Here is a 24,055-nt window from a genome sequence, read left to right as displayed (position 1 = left end):
TGTGTAAGCTCAATTTTGAATATGTCTCGTATGGAAATTCTTAATACACTGTTGCAGTCAGATTATGTACAGAAACAAGGGAAAAGAGTAGCACAGAAATACTCTTTGAAAAGAGATCCTCAAAAGAGTAAATAGAGAGTTGTTATCCTTGAAGCTAGGACTGTGTCTTTAGGAGAGTTTTGACTTTCTGGTACCTTTAATAGAAGTTTATTTTAGTTATTTAGATTAGAAATAATCTCTCTTTCTTCCCTTGCCTCCTAACAAATTTTGTTCTCCTAATGATAACCCTGTCACATTCCAGGTTTGAAAATCGCAGTTACTACATTTTATAATACACTTACCAGTACAGAATCCATTAACTTTAATAGACTGTATTAAACTTAAATGTGAGTAAAGTAGATTATTTTAAATCTAGCAGGGAGACAGCCATACTTTCAACCCTGATCTTAGAACTAGACACAATCACGTTTGCAGCATTCATTGTACCTACTTCAGTGAATGACTGAAGACTCCATTGGGAAGTATTGTCTAGTTGTTAATATTTCCATGTTGTTTCTTTTAATTGAATTTCTTTTTGTAAATTAATAGGATGATTGAGAGATTTTGAGATGGCCTGTTGGACTTTTTGCCTCTTAGTTTTATTGGTAACTAAGGGAAAAAGTAAGAAGAATTTGTTCATTTATGGTTAAAATTATGTTCAAATTTAGTACAGTCCATTAAAATACACTTTATTTGGATAATTTTTTTATTTTGCAGTTTTAATTAAATTCTTAGGACATATAAAACTGAAGTTTTACTCTACAACTAGTAATTACAGTCATAGAGGTTTGTTGCTGTCTCTTCATTTGTGCTTCTGGACTCTTCAGAGTTTTTTTTAAAGATATCAAAATGAAAGAAAATTTGATTTGTGAAGGGATTGTGAGTTCATTCTCTTCCTTTATTCTTTTTTTTTTTTGTTTTCTTTCTTAATAGTATTAGAAATCGTGTTTCTTTCTTGCTTCTTTCATAGTTTCTTCCTGTACATATTTTCTTTTTCTTCTGTCCATTTTCTGCTCAGCTGTCCTCGCATTAACTTCATAACATTTTAACTGAAGATGATGGGATGGTAAGTTATTGACAAATGTGGAGGTAATTTTTTTTTCCTCCTGTGTTCACTGAACTCATTGTTTCTTATAAACCTTATTTAATCATGTTAAACTAAAGATCACAACTTTGCAGTTAGTATCCTGACCCTGTGTTTCTGTAGAATTTTCATGCGAAAATACTTGGAAAGATTTATAAATATCTACCAGCATTACTCATGGCTTAGGAATCCCCTAAACATGGCATAGTACTTGTACATATTTGAGAAAGAAATCTTTTACACTACTCAAGCTTCATGCTGAATATACCAGTTGATAAATAATAGTTGGAAATTCACTGTTCTGTCATGATTCTTCAATGTGCCCTTTTTAAAGAACTGAATGATTTTGAAGGAAAGCTGATAGCTATTTTGAGTTCAACTTCTATAGGTGATTTCTTCGTATTCTACAATGCTGCTACAATGAGGAGTAGGAATACCAGCAAGCCTTAATTTAATACTTGTTTTAGTAGCTGCCATTTAGTTAATGCCTGTCAGTGCCAGGCTGTATTCTAAATGTGATTGTTACAGTCTTTAATTTTTTAAAATAACATTCCTACAAGGGCTTTTTAAAGAGAAAATGAAAACTTAAAGAGTTTAAGCAATTTATCCAATATAATTTCTCTAGGGAGGGATGTAACTGGGATTCAAATCTCATTCACACGTGTTTCTCACTATATCTCATTTTATCTTTTAAACTGCATAGTTGTCTTTGTTTAAGTTGTTATTAATTTAGGGTTGTTTTTTTTCAAGGTAGGACAGAAATTCCCAGGGAGAGTTGAGTGCATCTTTATGGTACCTTTGAATTTAGAGGTTTTAGAGGTATTGTTGACTTAACAATGAAGTTGAGTGAAAAAATCTGTAAGTGGCCATTTACTTAGAATACTAGTTTTAAGTAAAGATTGAAAGCTGTGTTTACATGTTTTCTACCAAATATACATTGATATAATTGATAATCATTTCAGCAACATCTTTTCAATTGAATTTTTACATATGCTGTTGTGCCTTAATGTTTAAATTTTATTTTAATATTTCCTGGTTTTAATTAGCATTTGGAATGTGTAGTATTCAATAAATGGATTGTTAAATTACATAAGCTGTTTTTCTGATTATTGGAGGCAGTATTTCCTAAATAGATCAATACTATTTGTAAATGGTTTTAGTGTATTTTTCTTCTGCTTTTCAGTTCTAAGTGTGCTAGCAGCAGCTGTCATGGAAATTATATCAGTTTTCTGGATTTCTGAAGAATTGCAATAATTAGCATCCTTTTTGCTTTATATTGTTTAATTTTCTAAAATTAAAGAACAATAAAGGAGCCATTTACTTAAGTTTGCTATATTGAATTAATTAGATTCTGCAAGGAAAACCTTTAAGTACAGAATGAAGAATTCTTGCTGTTGAGTATTTGCTTTTTTTGTTTTAGTTAACTTAAAAAAAACTGGATCTTGTTTGGTTTTTCTTAATTCCTTGAGAACAGTTTGTTTTTTTCTTTATTTCTAAATGCGAAATCAGAGGGAGTATTTTTGTTAGAAAGAGAAAGACTTCATGAAAGAAGAAATAACATGGCTTTATGAAATAGATTAAGATAGTTTTTGGTTCAGGAAACTGGAAAACAGTTAAGTGATTGAGATTATTGGAATGTTGTATAATGTTACACTGGCAAAGATGTGGTTTAAGCATTTCATTTTGAATATAGGTAAATCCATTCATCTAAATAGAGCAACTTTATAGGGCAGTTTGTAATTTAGGAAACATGGAGATATGGCATGTGAACTAGTTGTGTTTGATACTTTCTAGGGGAGAGAGTGTCCAGGCAGAAAGGAAGGTTCATCCATTTAACTTGGTGTATCTAACACCACCAGAGCCTTTTGTTTCAGATTTTCAACCTCACCAGTAGTCTTCGGATTTCTGATTTATGATCAATAAGGTAAATAATGGAATACAGATAAGTAGAGCAACCTGAGACTTTGGATTTTCTATTTCTTTTAGGATTGGTTAGAGATTATTTTCTTGTTTTTTGCTGTAACACTTTGCAGGAGAATTCTCAGACAGTCTGAGAAAAATAACTGAGGGATTTATCCTAATCTTAAAGTGGTCCAACAAAAAGCTCATGATCATTTTTCAGGACCTTCTTGCAAAGAACTGTGATCCTAAATGTAACTTTTAAAAAAATCAAGTGCTTTGATCTCTTTTCAGTTTGAACACCTTTATTTTCATTCAGCAGTTAAGAGTAGCTGGTACTGATGCATATTTTCGTATAATTACCCTTTATTTGAAAACGAATGTATTTGGAGTTATTATTTGCCTTCTTCGGGCTAAGTAATCTCAGTATAACTTTTCTTTAGTTAGTTTGTGGTCCTGCGTAGGATACCTTTCTAAATGTCCATAGCATGATTTTAATGGAGAGAGTTTATTATAAGGGTTGGGAAATCTGCTTTCTGCTTTCATTTGTATCCATCCTCACTTCTCTCCCTTATATTTCAATAGAGAGAGTAGCCCTCCTCTGTTCTAAGGTAAACGCCTTTGCTTATACTCTGAATTGCATCTCTTACCTTCTCACGCATCTTTATATGTTGTCATTTATTTCTTCTCTTTATAACTTCAATCTTGCCTTTTTTTCCTTAGTTTGTCCACATTTAAAGGGTCAATGCTCTCATCTCTTAAAGTTCCCCTTTCTTGACACCGAACTTCTCTACAGAATTGTCTACACCCATTGTCTTTTTTTCCCTCAACTCTCACTGTTATTATTCAACCCACCCCATTTTAGCTTCTGCCACTGTGATTCTACTAAATAGATTTTAAGGTCTCTAGAATTCCTCTGAATTGATGAGCATTTTTCAGGTCTCATTTTGATGTGACTACTCAGCAAGCATTTGACTCTTCATCCTTTTTTTTTTCCCTTAAAATATTTTGCCTTGAAATCATGATTTTTTTGTTCATATTTCTATACTTTTCTATCTCCTTTGCTACCTTTTCTTCTTCTTGGTCTTTGCTTTTTAGAGTTAAGTTTTAGTCCTAGACCATCTTATATTCTTAATCTTAGCTTTCTCTGTGAGATTTCATCATTTCTCAAGTAGGCATAGTAGTCTCCTCATTTTTATCTTTACCACTCTATAATTTTATCCACAGAGAAACTAAAGTAATCTGTAATTTAAAAAAAAATTGTTCTAATATAAATTACATGATTCACTCCCTGCTTAAATTCTGCATGCTCTGGCCCTTGGCTTCTTCCTTGACGCTGCCTTGTACTACTCTTCTCCTCATTTACTACATTTCATCTGTACTGATCTTTTGGTCTGTTCTTTAAATATACTAAGATCCATCTTGCTTTAAGCACTAGATCTTTTTTCTTCTTGGAATGCTTTTTTCCCCCCACCCTTCCTATGCCTACCATGTTCTCAACATTTAAGTCTCACCCTAAATGTCACCTCCACAGAGACGCCTTCCCTGATGATTCTTATCTAAAGCAAAGTTGTCCCACTCCTGTCACTCTACTACATTGTCCTGTTTTATTTTCATCATAGTACTTACTAGTAGTTGAAGTTATTTATTTGATACTTGTTTGTTGGGGGTCTTTTGAACTAGAATATAAGTTCCATAAGAACTTGTTTATTTTGACTATAGCTGTATTCCTGGAACCTAAACTAGTGCCTATAGTACTGTAGGAGCTCATTAAATATTGGCTGAGGGATCTTATACCCATTGCTTTTATTAACAATATTGATCTCCAAATGTATTTTCTTAAAACTGTCCTCTGAGCTCCAGCCTGTAGACTTAACTGCCTACCTGACATTTCTGCTTTTAAGCCTGAAAAACTGAATCTGTGATTTTTTTCCTTTCATCTCTGGATCTCCAGGATTTTCTTGCATAATGAATGGATCCACCGTCCATCTGTTTTTGCAAGCCAGAAACTTGAGAGTCTTCTTTGATGCCTCCTTTCCCCTTTCATATTCAATCCATCAACTGAGGTCTTTAGATTTTACCATTTAATTATCTCTTGAATGTCTCCATTTTATACTGCCATCTTTCTCATTTGAATTATCACCTCTTACTGAGACGGGAGTCCCCACGTTAGTACTTAATCTGTTCTAGCTCTTTCTCTCCACAATCTAACGAGACTGAAGTATGATATACACATAGAAAGTGCTTAAATTGTAAGTGTAGGGCTTGACAAATTTTCACAAAGTGAACATACTCATGTAACCAGAATCCTGTTCAAGAAGTAGAACATTACCAGCAAATGAGAAGCCTGCAGTGCCCTCACCTTGCCAGAGTGATCTTTGTAAAATGAAAATATGATCATGTATTAAAGCTTTCAGGTACTTCCCATTGCTGTTAGGAAAAAGCCCAAAAATCATTGTGATATTTAAGACTCCAGTTGGTGTGGCCCCCACCTTCCTATCCAACCTTATGTTTTATTACTCTTCTTACTTTCTGTATTCCAGCCCTTCAGGTCACCTTTCATTTCCTTGAGTGTGCTGTTCTTTTCCTTCTTCTTTGCAAAGTTGTGTGCACACACCCCTTCTATACTCATCCTTCAGATTTGAGCTCTTCGAGGAGACCTTTTTGGACATAGGTTTGCTGAGGTCCAAAATACGTTATATGCTCTTGTGTACTTTATTAATTTGTGTATGATTATTCCCCCCCTCTTTATTTTTAAGCACCATATGTCAGAGGTACCGGTTTTATGGTCAGCACAATGACTGAGAAAGAATATTATTCAATATTCATACAGTAAGCGAATATGACTAGTTTCAGCTTGTTATAGGCTGAATTTTGTCCCCTTAAAATTTCGTGTGTTGAAGTCCTAATCCTCAGTACTTAAGATATGACTATTTTTTGGATATAGGGCCTTTAAAGAGGTAATTAAGGTAAAATGAGGTCATATGATTGGGCCCTAATTCAGTGATTGGTGTTCTTATAAGAAGAAGAGATTAGAATGCAGACACACCAAACGGGAAGACCTTGTGATGACATTGGAGGAAGACAGCCATCTACAAGCAAGGAGAGAAGCTTTTGAAGAAACCTACCCTGCTGACACCTTGATCTTGGACTTCTCCAGAATTGTGAGAAAGTTAATTTCTGTTGTTTAAGCCACCCAGACTGTGGTATCTTGTAGCTTTGAAAAACTAACGCAGATTTTTGGTATTGGGGAACAAGATGCTGCTCTAACAAAATACCTAAAAATGTTGAAGTGGCTTTAGAACTGAGTATGGTAGAGGCTGGAAGAGTTTTGAGCTTTACATTAGAAAAAGCCAAGGTTGCCTTCAGAGATTGTATGTAGAGATATGGATGTTAAAGGTGATTCTGGTGAAGGCTCTGGAAGAAAAGAGCTGTTGAGAAGGCTTCTGTCATCTTAGGGATAGAAATGTGATCATCAACAGAGTGTTGGTAGAAATATTAAAAGGGTGCTTCTGGTAAGGTCTCAGATGGAAATGAGGAACACGTTACTGGGAACTGAAGGAAAGATGATCTTGTTATAAACAGGCAAAAAGCTTGACTAAATTTTCTTCCAGGTGTTTGTGGAAAATAGAATTGGTAAGTGATGAACTTGGACATTTAACTGAGATTTCTAAGCAAAGTATGAAAGGCATAGCCTGGTTTCTCCTTGCTGCTTATGGTAAAATGCAAGAGGACAGATAAATTGAAGGAAAAATTGTTAAGCAAAATGGAACCAAAAACTTGAAGATTTGGAAAATTCTCTGCCTATGCATATTGTGAAAAATTAGGAAGTGTGTTCTGGAAACAACATCACGGTTGTTGCTGGACAACCATCTGCTAAAGGGAATATGGACATGTGACTTAGTGGTCCATTAAGCTATCTCTGCAGGACCAGAGATGGGGTTATGCCAGCAGAAACATTGCCAGCTTGGACTGAATGGGACAGAGACAGGATGAAATGAAGGGAGGCTGTCAGATTTCTACAAGACAAATCAGTAGAGCTATCTGTGGTGATCTAGCTGTGAGTGTGTGTTGTCCTTCATGAAAAGAGTAGAATGATCTTGAAAGCAGTTCAGAGATTGGCAGAGCTACCATTGCCACCATGGGATCAGAGCCCCAAGGGGGTGGGGCTACCGCTTTGGTGGGCCTGGAAGGCAAGGCCTCCAGCCCAGTAGGCCTGCAGAACAGTGTGCAGCCAAAGATTAGTCTTTATTTATAATTAAAGATTATTCTTCAGCCTTAAAATCTAATGAACTTAGCCTTACTTGGTTTTAGATTTGCTTGGGACCCATCATCCCTTTCTGATTTTTCCCTTTTGGAATGGGAATGTCTATCCTATGCCTGTCCCACTGTTATTTTTGAAAGCAATGAGTTGTCTAGAATGGCAGGTTCACAGCTGGAGAGGAATTTTGCCTCAGGATGAATCATATGTCAAGTCTACATACCTGGTTTAAATGATACTTAGATGAGATTTGGGACTTAGAGGTGATGCTAGAATGAGTTAAGATGTTGGGGGCTTCTGGAATGTGGTAAATGTATTTTGCACATGAGAAGAATATTAATAACATACACTAAGGGAAGATCTGTGAAGACACTGGAGGAAGAGGGCCATCTACCAGCCAAGGAGAGAGGCCTTAGAAGAAACCAACCCCTTGGACACCTTGATCTCAGACTTTTAACCTCTGAAATTATGAGAAAATAAACGTCTGTTGTTTAAGCCACCCCATCTGTGCTTTGTCACAGCCCTAGTAAACTAGTACACAGCTGTTAACACTAGCTAGTTGAGAGGCACTTCTCTATTCTGCAGGTCCTTCATGTGTACAATGAGGGCATTTGACTGGATCAGTGGTTCTTAATTTTTAATTTAATTCAAAACTTTCAGAAAATGGAACGTGTTTCTCATTAAGTGTATAAAGGGTTGCCTGACATGAGATGTTCATAGTGTGACCGAGTTCTGTGTTTCAGACTATACCTTTGAGATACCTCAGGGATTGTTCTGAACAGCAGAATCCTCTACTTTTAGTGCAGAATTAAATTACAGAATTTGAAGATAAGTTGCAGTTCTGACTACAACGTGGACAAGTCACTTAATTTGCTGAAAATTTTCCTCATAATTAAATGAAGAGAATACTTTCTCAATCTATAGCATAGAATTATTGGTTAGATTAAATGAGATGAGTATGTTAGTGTTTCAGCTGAAATAGCTCTTGTGTTAGCCTTGAAATTCTGTGATTTTATTTGCCTTTTGATGATTTCACCTCTTTATACACTATGGATGGGCAGAGAAGTAAGCAAACCAACTGACTTTTATACTAGTTAGAAATGCTAGGAGAGATCTAGAAGGATAAAGTTTGATTTTTCTGGTTACTAAATTAATCAGGTACTTACAGTCCTCATTAGCATAGGCAGTCAGGAATAAAGCTGTGGACTACCTTAACACAATTTGTGATGATGTGCCTTTTTGTCATGAATAGTGGCACTGTTTTTCACCCTTGTTACATGGACTGTTGATATGACCCAGTCAATTTAACATTCTCATTTTTACTGACAAATTTGATATGATTAGTTTCAAAGAAAAATGTATTGGCCAGACCTCATAAACCCATTTCTTTAAAAGAAATTTTCTAATGTCAAGCATAATGAAAGTAAGAGAGCCTTTCCCCACCACCTTTGGTTCTCACAGATACGTTTTTCCTCTTGTTTTTTTTATCATGACCTTCTGTGTAATGTTCATGTGATAGTGTATCGTCAGCCTACCTGTAGTTACATAAAACTATCAGTTAATTGCAGCCTGGGCTTTTATGAAATGAGTCATTCAAGATGGGAACATCAGTTTGAGTGGATGTCAGCTTTCTATTTTTATGGTACAGTTAGGGAAATGATAGAGTTGTCACAAGATTCAGTAGACAAAGGGGAAGAAGGTATATATTGAAGGGTCAGAGAAGCAGTTTGTAGTATTTTAAGATACAATTGCTAGTATCTCATCTGTTTATTACTTTAAATGATAGTATTTAAATTTTCAATAACAACATTCTTTTTGACTCCCTTCTTAGATTATTTCTTCCTCAAGGAAATAGAAGAAATTATTGTATTTAGAAACAATTTACTTATAGAAAAATGAGATCATCAGGAGGCAGTATAGATCGCATTCAATGGAGAAAGAAATCAGAAGAAAAGCGCTATCAGTTTTTAACTGGTTAAATAATTGGCCGTTGAGACTTGATAAAACAAGGTGTTGATAAATTGCTATGGTGTGGAAATAATGTGGAACATTCAAGAGATGTATGTTTGACCATATGAATTCTCCCTTTATAGGAGCTGGGGTTAGATCTGCTGCAGGCATGGAGCCCATGGTACGTCTCTAGGACTGAGTTTAGTGAGCATCTTGCTAAGACAGTAAAAAGAGCCATATTAGGTCTTCACTAAAAGTCTCAGAAAACACCAGAAATTAGGCTGAGGAACAGTAAATTCAGCGAACAAGTTTAAAGCAAAAGCACAGTAAACCGGGAGACGGGCAGAAACTGAAATCGAACTGATTAAGTAAGGTTGGGTGCATACAAGGATGATAGTCGGTCATTGCCATGAATGGTGTTGAAATACTGCATGCTTGCTTTACTGGTGGTTAAACTGTATTATTTTTTGGTGGGGGATAGACTGATTTTAAGATACAATATTGGACTAGAAGCTTCCTGTCTGCCTTTCCTACCTTGATCAAGAGCTTTATCTTGATTATTCTTAAAAGTTATGGAGGTTGATGGGGGGTGGGGGGTGGGATTGGGAGGGGCCAGTAGGCTTAGAAGATTCCCACAATTTACTGTGACTCTATCTCAGGTTGTCAGGGCTTGGCCAAATTATAAAATAGAGGATTGGAGTTCTTGGAGTGTGGGAGCCTGTAATTGGGTTAACAAATTGTAAGAGACCCCAGCCTCTTGTCTCCTTTAAGAACAGATGTGCTTAGTAACTGCTTTGCAAGCAGGCGCTTGTACGTCTGCACTCCTGTCTCCTTGCCCTAAAAAGCAGAGACAATGCCTTGCTTGCATAGTTGAGGTTTTAGATAGCACTCTGCTCATTGCAAGCAAGGACTCAGGCCCTCAGCTATAAATGCTGGGTGTACCTGCTGTTAGTCTTACCCCAAACAGGGAACTGGCTGGTCTGGTGGTCTGCTTTAACATATCTATAAGAATGTATCTTGCTTCCCTCTCCCCATGACTTGCCTAAAGATAAAGCCTTTGTACTCATTGTGACTTGTACAATCTCGATCCCATCCTCTCTTTCCCTAAATTCCTGCATTCCATCACACAGTTGTTAATGATTTTTCCTTTGATTATACACAATAAATGTGGGAGCATTTGAGAGGCTTGTGGAGTTGGCTCCCGACTTCCTCTCGCTCTCTTGACTTTCCACAGAGTCTCGAGTAATTCATTCCATCTCGGTGGGCAGGGTGGGACTTATGCCGTCGGAACCCACGTTGGAGACCAAGAATAGTGTGAAATACTTGAGGGGTATAAATTGGAATTGAGACGTGGTGGGACTGACTTTGAATAGGCCCAGGAGAAAGCCTTCTAACATTTGGCAGTCATAAGACCATGAAAAGTATGGAAAACAAATAGGGTTTCCTCTCCGAATTGTCTTGTCTGGTGCACATCAGAATGATTTATGTTCTTCCTAAGTACATCAGGTGTATCTTGACTCTTGGGACAGTGTCTGCAGCTACATAGTATAAGTACTCAGTGCAGTGGGAAAAGAGCAGGTGGAAGCTGTAATTTCTAGGCATGAAATGGTGTTTTCTGATTGGGGGAATATGGTTGAGAAATATGAACCAGTAGTGAGAAGGGGTAGTAAAATTTTTTCTGTGTGAATGTGTAGCCATGAAGTTGCTTTTCCACCAGTCATTTAATAGATTGGTAGTCAGTGAAATGTGGAAGGCTAGGTTCAGGGAAAGCTTTCTGGAGGAGTTGATGCCTAAGCCTAGTCTAAAAGTGGGATTTATCAAGGGGAAAAATAGTATAGGGAAAAGGCCTGTAGGCAGTAGCAACTGAGTAAAGACTCAGAGGCAGGAAACAGTAATGCATTTATTCATGCATCTGTTTATTCAGCAGTGTTTCATGAGTGCCTACTGTGTGCCAGGCATTGTTCTAGGCAATAGAGGTAGAACAGTGAGCAAAACAGACAAAACCTTTGCCCTCTTGGAGTCAGTGTAGAGAAGCAAACTGTAAACCAATACACAAATATCTAGTAGTCATATGGTAAGTACGATGAAGAAACTTGAAGCATCATGAATGGGACAGGGAGGGCAGGGCTTGGGGAAATGGGTACTATTTTGTCTGGAATGAGCAATAAAGGCCTAACTGATGAGGTAACATTTGAGCAGAGACTTGAAGAAAGTGAGTGTGAATTAGCAAAGAGAGAAGTGAGAAAAGAGCATTCTAGCCAGAGGATCCTACAAGTGAAGGCCCTGATGAGATGAGACTGCTTGGTGTGGTTAAGGAATAGAAGGAGGTTGGTTTGCCTGGTGCTAAGTGGGCCAAGGGCAAAGAAGAGAGAGTCAAAGAGGAAGAAGAAATAAGACAATTTGGGCCTTGTAAATTATTGAAGGAATATAGGCCTCTACTCTTCCTGAAATGGGAAGCTGTTGGAGAGTTTTGAGCAAGGGATGACATGATCTGACTTGTGTTTTAAGTCACACAAGCCAATTCTGGCTGCTGTCTTGAGAATCACTTTTAGAGAGACAGGAGTGGAAGTAGGGATTAATTAGATGGCTCTTGGAATAATCCAAGTGAGAGATGATTGTAACCTCAACTGGTGGAGGGAGGTGGGGAAAGGTGGAGGTAGTGAGAGTCCTTTGAAGCTAGAGCTGACAGGATTTGCTGAATAGATCAAATGACGAGTGAGTATGAGAAAGATGGAGTTACAGTTTGCTAAGATATAATGTACTATAGGAGGAGCACATTTGGAAAGGAAAACAGGTGTTTAGTTTTGGACATGTTAAGTTTGAAGTGCCTTCCGGACATCTGAGTGGAGATGTAAAGTATGTAGTGTGTTTTAGAGTTCATGGGAGAGGTCTGGGTTGGAAATACAAATTTGGGTATGGGTGGGAGAGCAGGCTTTTCAGTGTTGTTGGAGCATAAAATTTGGTGTATAATGTAGTGGGAGTTAACTCCAGGCATCAGCACTTCTCAACCTTTTCCATATTATGATATATATGGAAAACAAAGTTTGTAGAATTTGTTGGATTAAGTGGACTGGGCTGCTCCTCCCAAGGCTTCTAGTTCTGGGGCTTGGGAACTCCACCTGCTGCAGGCTCCATTTAGTTAGTAATCTTATCCATCACCCATTTAAGGCGTTGCCAAGCAGCTGATTGGGAAGCTCTACTGTAGAGAAGGGGCCAGATCAAGGAGAATCTGAAAACATGATGTTAATGAACTAAGACTATCTTGCAGACAATGGGAATTAGTGAGGAGATTTTAGCAGAAATATGACATAATTGCTTTTAGATAGATGTTCTTCTAACTCTTGTTTTAGATAGATGTTTTTCTAACTCTTGTGGTGAAAGATAAGTTTAAAAAATTTTTCCATTCCACTGCAGTCTGATACTTTAGGAAAGTATACTTTTTAAAAAGTAAATTACTAGAAAAATTTTAATGTAAGTCAAATATTTTATAATTAAATTCAGCAGATATAAAAATTACTCTCAGATTCCTATAAAAGTTACTTAGTTTCTGTACTCTTGTCACAGACTGGTTGCGACTCATGGTCTGGCATCAGTAACAGTAGCACTTTTGAGTAGCATTGTTTGGAATCGAACATATTTAACAGTAAGAGTAGTAATAGAAGGAAACATCTGTGGACATCTTAATCAGTTGAAAGGCCACCAAACATTTTGTGGTGCTCGTTAAATAGTGGCCTGAAGTAGCCTAAGCAGGCAGTGGTTTGGCAGAGGTATAAAGTTTATTGATGGGGCTTATTCTACTGATAAGTGCCCTTGGCCACTCTAATAATGTAGTCTCTGCCATTTCTCCCCTTGCATTCTGCTCTTTGGGAGCCATTCTCCGGTGGCCCTGACCTTGGTGAAGCATAAGTTATGTTTAACCATCTCTTTCTTGATTGATAGAATTTGATTATTTGATTTATTTGTTTCAGTTTCAGTGTTGAACAGATGGTTACAAAGGATTGGGTGAAATATCTCTCAGGATAGAGTGACCTTTGTTGTTACTTGGTTTTTCAGATCATGTGACAGATCAGCTGGGTCATTTTAGCTGTCCAGTATGTAGATTATAAGAAACTAAAAACTTTGGAGCAAGGGAACCTCTCTGAATTGAGGAAAATTAAAGATAAGTGGAATGGTTGGCCCTTTTGTACAGTTAATGCATGAAGCTACCCCTATCCAAGTACAGCCAGCATTCCTTGTTTTTCTGTTTTTGTTTTTGTTCCCCTACTAAAAGCTCCAGCATTTATCAAGGAAACATAAGGAACTCCTGAACTCAGTTGCCTTTGTGTATTCTGGAGGACTTGAAGTGCACTCTGGAAGTGGGTACTCTCCAACAGGGATGTGAGGTCACAAAGTATGTTATTTAGTCAAGCTCCTCTTTTTCTTGATTGAAAAGGACTTGTTTGTCTATAATAAGCACAAATCCATTTCCATTTGTATGGACTCATCACCACACCCCTACCTAAACCTGCTTACCTTAACTTGGGCTGGCCCCTCCAACTCTTGGGCAAGTCTTTGGTTAGAATCCATATTCTTAAGGTAATTGATAAATTCAAAAGTTGTTGTCCTTTGAAATGCACTCTAAATTGAGGGGTCATTGCAAGATGGCTGTTGAATATGTGGTCAGAATTGGGAATTTGATGGCACATCAGCTACTAACCCACCACTTTGGCACAATCAGCAAGTATCTTTGTCTTCCTCATAAGTGCTGAGACTCAGATATGTCAGAAAAGAAGTCAAAAAGCAGAGATAGCTTGGTTGCATATATCTTTTTGCAGAGATAATATTCAAGTTCTTTATTTGTTGATATGGTAGGCCAGTCAGCCAGCTGGCACATGTGCTGTCTTCCTAGCTGTCTCAGTCAAAATCCTGGAGAAGCTGCAGTTCCCACAAGTAACCACATGAAAGCAGCTCTGGGGAATGAATGGTGAGTGGTCACAGCCTTTTGGTCAAGGGGCCAAAAGGGCACCAAATGTTTGCTGGAGTGCCATTGCCCTACCACTGATATCTCATCTCCCACTGTGTTCCAGGTGAGCGCTGGCAGAAGGGACATGAAGAAACAGAGACTGGCTGGCTGATGGCTAAGGTGGCTAGTGCCAGGTCTGTTCCTTGTCAAGACCCATTTGAGTTTCCCCAGGAATGGGTAGGAAAGGCAGAAAAAAGCACAGGCTAGTCCTTGGGAGTCCCTAAAGGGAGCCAATGGCAATATCCAAGAGGCATGATGTGGGGGGCGGGGACGGTTAGTCACATGGGCACCAACTGGTCATAATAGAGACTGGTTACTGTGCTAGAAAAGAAACCTTTGGGTCCTTTTGGGTGCCAGTCCTTAACCTGATAGTTGATGGTCAGTGAGGGTAGAGGGCTGGAGAAGGAGCTGAGCTGTGAATTAGGAGGGAGCTCGTATGTTAAATGATTGAAGAATTTAAGTATTTTAACAAACTGGCCACAAAAGCGTACTGTTTATTTTAGCCTTTTGAGATCTGAGAATCACAGACTCCTGTATCCATATCAGTTTTTACAAGCATAAAGAAATTGTGCGGTTTCTCCAGTTTTCTCTTAATTCTTCTCTGGGATAGGTAGACTCTCAGAGAGACTGTGACATGAGAGTACCTAGTATCGGATCAGTAGCGCCTCTCTCACTTCTACTATTTGCTGGATTTGATTGGAGGTTAGAATTGTACCCTCACCCCCACTTTCTTAGATTCAAGGGGTAGAGCATGGTCTCTCACTTCTACATGTTGAATTAACAGTAGATATGTCTCTGTGGCTACTGGTTTTAGGGACAATTCTGAAAGCTTGTGCAGGGAGGTGGGAGCAAATGGACTTGGTTGAGGGTCTGGTCAGACAGGTTAGTGATAGGTCTTTGGTCTTGGAGACCACAGCAAAGGCTGGATATTCTGCGCAGGGAAGCCAGGAGTGGAAAAATGCAGAAGAGGCATTCAAGCCAACATATTTGGAGAACATGGTAAATCAATTTCATTCATTGATTTCAAGGATGAAGAGCTTGGGAGTCCCAGAAGGGAAAGTGAGAAAAGCTAGAGAGGAAGTTCCAAAACCATTGTAGCAAACAGTGCAAAGAATCTCTGGCATCCTTTTCAACCACTTGATACTTTGCTGTAATGGATATGTATAAAGGTGCAAGCTCCAAGCAATACATTGATGAATGTAGAGTTGATTGTTACACATTTTTCTATATGTAGTTGACATTTATATAGAAAATTAATAGAAATTATGCAAAAGATAGGCTGTACCTGGAAACCTAAGACATGTATGTAGAAAACAAAGTATCATTGATAATTATTATGATAGAATTGAAGGAGAAAGAGAATGCTGTGGAGACTTAAGTAGTAAGAAATTGAGCAGAGTAGGTTCAAGTTTATTAGAGTTGGCTGACTGGGGATGAGAACGGTTAAAACATTACTTTTAAGTGTAACAAATCAGCTACAAAGATAGTATAGTGAATAAAATACTACAGTCATAATCTAGAAATCAGAATCATTGTTCTCATTCTAGTACAGGTTTGTGACCCTTTGCAAGTTGCTGTCCCAGTTCATAACTCAATATTACATGTAAAGATAAATACATGTTTGTTGTCTCATGAATACTGTGAATATTAATGAGATTCTATTATGGCATACTCTATATTCTGCAAAAAATAGTAAACATATATTATTGGTAGAGTATTTAACATGTTAAAACATGAGGTGTTAGCCTGAAAGGGATTTATGGGACGTCCAGCTCAAATCTCACGTTTTATAAATAAGGAAATTAAGGTCCAAGAAAGTTAAATAGCTTACACCTATATTCAGTGGAAGAACTAGAACTAGCATCCAGCACTCCTGGATCCAGCATTTCTTTCCTATACCCAAAGTCTTCCCAGTAAGTATTTATGGTGAGTAATACTAGCTTGTAGTATTTCAGTAGTTTATCAGTAAGTCTGAATCCTTGCCAGTTGCATATTGGCTACCCAGAAAAATTCATGCAGATTCTAAGGCAGTTATATGAAAGTTGATTTCCTGCTTAATTTATATATCAAAAATAGTATATAGCTTGATTGAAGACAGGCTCAGTTTTAGCACTTGCTTGACTACATTTAACATTTAATAAGAAACCTTGACAAGAGACTTTGGTGTAATTTGGGGGTAGGGATGGGGCACTTGCCCAACTCAGCAGTGCTCAGCATCCTGAGTTCTTTGTAAATTATTTTATTGAATGATAGTAGGGATATTGGCTGACGATAAAAGCCTAAGGAAGGCCAAGATCATGTGCCAATTTAAAACATGAATGTAATGTACATAGGTAAAGTTTTCATCGCTTTTACACAACTTAAAGTTAACACAATCTACTGTGCAACACAACAAGGCACAGGATAGAGAAGTGAAAACTGAATCTAAGAAGTCAAGCTCTATGCTGCCTGGAAATCAGCCAGAAAATGTGAACATATCTTAACAAAAACAACAACAACAACAACAAAAGCCAGAAGTCTACAGAAGAATCATATTTATTGCCATAGACTTGAACCCACTACAGATTCAACATTTCTCCTTTGGAATATAATATTAAAGGGAAAAATAAAGTAACTGGTGAGGTCCAGGGTTGCAGCCAGCCCATCTGCAGCTTCCCTGGCACCATGTGTGCTAGAGTCCTTTTAAGAGGTAATATGTTATGAAATAAAAACGGAACAACTGCAAGCAGGAAAGTAAAAAAATCTATCCGTGTACTCTGAAGCATGACTTAAACCATGTCACTGAGCTGTGACGTGAAGGAGGAAAAGTGGTGATCGGTACGTGTATAGCTTTCACAGGTGGGAGCTGTTCCTTCTGAGCATTTCAGTATGACAGCTCAATCACATGTGAGTGACAGGTACACAGTGAGGACTATCATCCCAGGTACACAGTATGGAAATGATTTGTTGTGCCTGCACTGGCTTTTGGGATACACAAACCTGGATATAAATTATACATATAAATAATTTCAAGCATGACCTAAAATTCATACAGAAGGAGGTGAAGCAAAAGTAACAGTCCTTTTTATTTCTAATGCCCTTCACATTCTACTTCTTAGACAAGGTTAACAGTTTGGCATGCATCCTGCAGGTCCCTTTTGTGTATGTGAAAAACATACATATACACGCACAAACACGGGCACAGACATGTGATACACGTGCATATATATATATATATATATATATATATATATATATATGCGCACACACATTGAGAACCTACTGTGTTCCAGAAAACCTAGATGCTTTTTCACTCCAAATGCAAATACAGAAGCAGTTCACTCATTCGGTAGTCATTCTTCACAAACTTTGGAAAATGGCTAAAATCTCAAAAGATTCAAGAAAGCGTTTTTTTGATTTGTCAAAGTAGATGTCGCATGCTCTGTACACCCAAGTCTGTGTGCAGTACCTTTCAAAGACTCTGAGGCAATTTACATTTTTTAGTACAAAATTCCAATAAAGCGATTTTAGTGGTTTCCCTACCACAAATATTTTAGCAGTAACTGGTGGTAGTGAAGTTGGAATGGTCCCAGAAAGAATATAGATATGATAGCCTGAAAACATTTGAGGAAACAAAAACAGTATAAAGTATGGATAGAAGAACTCAAAAAGCTTAACTACGTGGGGTTGTTTGAAAGAGGCAGCGAATATCTCCCATACATTTGAAGTCATTTAACATGTAAGTATTACAATGGTAACTTATTTACAGTGACAAAACATGGAAAGCAGAAATTGACATACACATTTGTTAAAAACATCTAGGGACATCAACCATTTTTCAGTGAATGGAGTTATTGATGTCTGTCAAATAGCTAAAATTGTGTGTAGTTTTTGTTATTAGAAAATTAGGGCTACGGAAATGCACACATTTTGGTGCTTTCTGTCACTGCTTTTTGCGTAAATGGTGGACTTAAATCCACAATTTCGAGTATGTGAAATTTTAAATTTGTACTTAAAAGACCAGTTTGGGAAATGTATTGTTCTTGGAGGGCATGATAATTTTTTAAAATCTTACGTTTGAAAAGATTTTAAAATGTAGTTACTGTATTCGTTTTAACAACAACTGTGACTTTTAAGTGTGTCAAACATGTTAAGAACTTGGAAGTTGTAACAAATCAGGGCTATCTTAATAGTGCCTACTACTAACGGGATTTACTAAACAGGTGTAAGTTTGCGGTTTGAAGGGGTATTAATATCTTTTTCAAGCATAGTATAGTAATGAATCCTCATTTTAATCATTTTTATTTCTGATAAGAAAACAGATGTTGAGTCTAAAGATAATTGTAGGAAACATGTAGGAAAAATAATTTCTGAAAATTTACCTTGGTGTTTTGGAATGTTTAAGGTAGTGTCTTTTGAAAGTGCTAAATCCTAAGGCAGTAGGGGTGTTGTGCATAGGAGATCGTGCATGGATGTCACAAATCTCATTTCAGGCTTAGGACAAGATGTAAAATTAAACAAGCTTCAAAAATATTTTTCTATTTCTATAGTTTTCAGAAAGTAACTTATTTTTAGTATTTAACATTGCTTTTCAAGTTGTCAGAGGACTTTTGGGGGGATATGTGAAAAGACTTTTTTTTACAAAGCAGTATTTTTCTTTTTTCATATATGTAAAGTCCATAATGATTGTCCATCTCAATTAGGAAGAACTTCTGGTAAGTTAACACTTTTTGCAGTCTTTTGTTGTTATTGTTATGAATGTTTGGATTTTTGTTAGTTTTACTCTCTCCCTATTGCTTATTGGCTTAGCTACTTTGTAGCCTGAAATTTCTTTGATATGGTAATTCATCAGACTACTAGAACTTATTCTACATATACAGAAATTCCTTCTCCTTTTGTATTTGGTCTGTGCTTAAGATAACGAGCAGGGTTAGGTTATAATAGTTATGTTGAACTCTATAAATTCCTATAACTCATCATCATGTAAACAGTATTACATAGTATTTAAGAATGCAAACTTTAAATGCCAGAGACCTCTACTACCTACTAGACATTTAGGGAGAATACTTAAATCTCAGTGTCTTCTACTTGTAAATTGGGTGTGTTAATAGCATCTACCTCAGAGGGTTGTTATGAAGATTAAATAAGGTAATACATGTAAAACATGTACAGTAAGCACAATGAAGAATATTGATATGATTTATAATTAATAACTGAGTGAGAAGAGTCATTTGAGACCCAAAGAATTAAAAAAAAAAAAAAGCAGCACCTTTACCCTTTTCCCTGCAAAATCCTGGACCTATGAATTTTCTCTGTCTGGGTTTGTTTTGCATTTTCGGGTGTGAGCCACTGTCTTAAGGATATATGCTTCTCCTCAACCACGAAATCATTAATATGTCTCAGGTGAGGCTACTGGAGAAAGTGTTTTCCTGCTCTAAGCAGGGTGAAAAATGAGGATTTACTTCAATTACAAAATTAAATATTGCATTTCCCACATATTTGTGTAAGTCACCAAGTAAGCTCAGAGAAAACCAACAGCTTCCACTCTTAACCTAGTAGTAAAATTATTCATTCAACAGCACCTCTAAGTCACAGGCACTGTTCTAGGTACTGGGGGAGCAGCTGGGAGCACAATGGACAAAACTTCACAAGAAGTCAAAGAAGACAAGTCAATCATGGTGTGTTAGAAGGTGATAAGTGCTAGTGGAAAAAGCAAGAGAAAGAGAATAGGCAGTGTTTCGCTGGGGTAAGAGTTCATGTGTTGGGGGTTGGGACGGAGGCAGTGATTGCAATTTTAAACACAGGTAGGGATAGCTCTTACTTGAGAAGTAATATTTAAGTACCTTAGTTTTATTAATTTTGGTTTAATCAGTTATTAAGGGAATTTTTGACCAACATAAAATCCAAGCCTAAATTTTTTGGTGTTTATTATATGACCACATAACAATATATTTAGCCATTCATTTTTCTTAGTGACTAGTGGGTATCTGTGAAGTAATACTATTAGTGTAAATTGTTATTTCTTACCAGTGAAAATGAACTGCAAGTACTTTTTAAAAAGAGTTAGAGTTGCCCAAATCTTGGCAATTCAATTAGATTTGTAATAGGAGAAATGTAACTGATATAATTGATAGGACTCGAGTTAATGTGGAAGAATGTTGAACTCATTTACCTTGTTCATTGTGGATTTATGCACAGAGAGTGTAATCTTGTAAAGGGGAAATAAAAAGGCTTTTCTGTATTTGAAGCAATCTATTGCACTAATGAGAATTTACTTGAGAAGGTGTTAGAGATTTGAAAATTAACTACTTCTCTTGGGAAATTTAACTTTCAGGAAAACGATGATTTTCATTTAATATGTCCTAAAAAATATACTGCTTTATCTCTTTATACATTTTTAAAAATTTGACTACAGATGGACATAATGAAATCAATATATTTAAGAATAAACTAGATTTTAATTTTGAGGCCTTTCAGTTATTGACAATAATAAAATTTAAAGCATTATTATCTCAGTGAAATCTTGAGAGCTCACATGATAGAAATAGGAAAATTGATTCAATGTGCTATACTATAGTTTGAATTGGAATTCTTGTTCATGACTAATGAAGATGTAGAGAGTAAAATGGGTGTTAACAGTAATTGTTGAGTCTTACTAGCTAGAACTGAATTTGCACACAGGCTTTGTGGGTGTGTGTGCGTGCGAGGGGTGAAGTTTACGTTCATTAAACAAAGTTTATATTCATTAAATCCATAAGTGGATTTGTTATTCTAGAGTGAAGGTTTAATATTGAGAAAACTTTAAACACATTTATATGTATTTTTTCTTTGCTTCACCTAATTTATTTACTGAAGAAAGTCTTTCTCTACTTAATCTATTACAAAAGTAGTACACCATAAATGTAGGAATTCTGGACACACAGAAAATCACAAAGAAATCAACACCCTTAGTTCACCACCATTAATAGTTTGCATATTCCCTGTATTTTAGAACCTGTATATGTACATATTTTAAAACATATAAGTATACAGATACATCATGGCTTTATTATAGTTGTGAGGTTTATAATTTTGACAGTTTTATAGCATAATGGTTGAGAGCATAAACTTTGGATTCAGAGAGACTTGAGTTTAAGTCTTAACTCCACATATATTTAATTATGTGAACTGGGCAAGTTTCTAAGCCTCAGTTTATTTATCTGTTAAATGGAGTAGATGTTGATGGTAGAACTTTCTTCACAAGTTGTTCATAGAAAGGATTAAATGAGATTTTATATGTATAACATAACAAATATCTGCCCCCATAGCAAGTGTATAGGAAATATGGGCCATTATATTGCTGCTTTATATTTTAGTTTTTTCACTTCAGTATGTTGTGAGCATTTTTACAAGCCCAATCTTTTTTTTCCTGAATGATATTTCCTACTGTATTAACTCAAATATATTATCTGAATATTTTATCTTTTACTTTTAAAATTTTAATTAAAATAATGACTTACATTAATTTTAGTTGTAACAATAATTACTGATTGCATATGAAAAAGGTTTATGTTCAAACACATTTTTTGTCATTGCAGGTGGGTACATAATTCAGACATTTTCTTGAATTCCAATTTCTCTACATCATCACCATGCTTGTTATTGTTCCTCTGTGGTTTTTGATTTGCATTTCCTTGATGTCCAGTGAGATTGAGCATCTTCTCATGTGCTTATTGGTCATTTGTATATCTTCTTTGGAGAAAGGTCTGTTCTGATCCTATGCCCATTTTTAAGTTTGAGTTTGTATTATTGTGTTGTAAGAGTTCTTTATGTATTGTGTGTACAAATTTCTTATCAGATACATAATTTGGAAATATTTTCTCCCATTCTGTGCATTGTCTTTTCACTTTCTGGATGATATCCTTTGATGTGTAAAAGTTATTAATTTTAATGAAGCCCTATTTATCTATTTTTTATATGGCTGCTTGTGATTTTGGTTTTCTCTAAAAAATTCACTTCCTGATTGAAGGTGATGATGATTTGCACCTATATTTTCTAACTGGATTTTTATAGTTTAGCTCTTATATTTAGGTCTTTGATCTACTTTGAGTTAAATTTTGTATATGGTGTAAGGTAAAGTCCAGCCTGATTCTTTTACACTAAAGATATCCAATTATCCACCACTTGTTCTGATAAAAAAAAAATTGATGATAAATATAAGGGTTTATTTCTGTACTCTCCATTCTGTTCCATTGATCTCTGTGTTTATCTTTAAGCCAATACCAGACAGCCTTGATTACTATAGCTTTATAGCAAGTTTTGAAATTAGGAAGTATGAGTCCTCCAGTTCTGTTCTTTTTGGAGATTGTTATGGCTGTTGTGGGTCCCTGGAATTTCCATACTGATTTAGGATCAGTCTGCCAACTTCTGCAAAAAGGAAGATGAGATTTTGATAGAGATTGTATGGAATCTGTAGATCAGTTTGGGGGATGTTGCTATCTTAACAATACTGTATTTTCTGATCCATGAACATGGGATGCATTTCCGTTTGTTTAGTCTTCTTTAATTTCTTTCAACAATGTTTTGTGGTCTTCAGAGTACAAGCCATATATGAAAAACCCACAGCAAATGTCATACTCAGTGTTGAAAGGCTGAAAGTACTTCCTCTAAGATCAGGAGAAGAGAAATATAATCACTTTCACCACCTGTATTCAATATAGTATTGGAAGTTCTGGTCAGAACAATTAGCCAAGAAAAAGTCTTTTATACAAATAGTGCTGAGAACTCTAGATATCCACATGCAGGAGAATGAAGTTGGACACTTACCAAACACCATAAACAAAAATTAACTCAAATGGACCAAAGACCTAAATGTAAGATCTGAAAATGTAGAACTCTTAGAAAAAAACACAGGGCAAAACCTTTACAACATTGTGATTAGCAATGATTACATAGATATAACACCAAAAGCACAGGCAGCAACAACAAAAATAGACAAATTGGACTTTATGAAAATGAAAACATTTTGTGCATCAAAAGACAATATGAACTTAAGTAAAAAGGCAAAGAATAGTACAAAATACTTTCAAATCACGTATCTGACAAGGGATTAATATCTAGAATATATATAGAATTCCTAGAACTCAACAACAAAGAAATACACAACTTGATTTAAAAAATGAACAAAGGACTTGAATACATATTTCTCCAGAGAAGATATACAAATGGCCAATAAGTATGTGAAAAATGCTCAATATCACTAATCACCAGGAAATACAAAACTATGAGATACCACTTCACAGCCTATTGTTGAGGTAGTTTTCTATTCCTAGTTGAGTGTTTTTGTCATGAAAGATTGTTAAGTTTTGTCAGATGCTTTTTCTGCATCAATTAAGATGATCATGTGGATTTTTGCCCTTTGTTCTATTAATATGATGCATTACATTGATCAGTTTTTTTTTTTTAATGTTGAACCATCCTTGCATTCCAGGCATAAATCTCACTTAATTGTGGTGTATAATTCTTTTAATATGTTGCTGAGTTTGGTTGAGGATGTTCACTTCAATGTTCATAAGAGAACAGTTTTCTTGTGTCTTTGGTGTTACTGTCAGCATAATGCTGGCCTCATAGACAAGTTACAAAGTGTTCCCTCCTCTTCAGTTTTTCTGGAAACTTTGGGGTTTACTGGTATTAGTTCTTGTTTAAATTTATTATAAAATTCACCAATGAAGCCATTATGTCTAGGGCTTTTCTTGGTCAAGAGGTTTTTGATGACTGATTCAATCTCCTTTTTAGTTACAGGTCTGTTTAAATTTTCTATTTCTTTGTGAGTCAGCTTTTGTGTTTCTAGGAATTTTCGCAT

The 24,055-nt window shown here is 36.2% G+C and overlaps 1 protein-coding gene across 11 annotated transcripts in view; it reads left to right on the top strand.

Annotated features, from left to right (window-relative positions):
* Window positions 1-24,055, top strand: part of LOC105066223 (NEDD4-binding protein 2-like 2) — an 88,711-nt gene that overhangs the window by 19,687 nt on the left and 44,969 nt on the right. The window contains exon 7 of one of the 11 annotated variants that reach the window (XM_074378030.1): window positions 14,300-14,318. The exons of 9 other annotated variants lie outside the window; for them this stretch is intronic. In XM_074378030.1, coding sequence (XP_074234131.1) covers window positions 14,300-14,303 — 4 coding nt within the window. In that variant the 3' untranslated portion in view covers window positions 14,304-14,318. Of the gene's footprint in view, window positions 1-6,048; window positions 6,074-14,299; window positions 14,319-24,055 lie in introns of those variants that run through there. One more of the 11 variants, XM_074378029.1, reaches the window with a different exon arrangement.

The sequence above is a fragment of the Camelus bactrianus genome, chromosome 14 (genome assembly GCF_048773025.1).
Source record: "Camelus bactrianus isolate YW-2024 breed Bactrian camel chromosome 14, ASM4877302v1, whole genome shotgun sequence".
Classification (NCBI taxonomy): domain Eukaryota; kingdom Metazoa; phylum Chordata; class Mammalia; order Artiodactyla; family Camelidae; genus Camelus; species Camelus bactrianus.
Note: the sequence above shows the minus strand (reverse complement) of the source record. Positions and strands in the feature narration are given on the sequence as shown.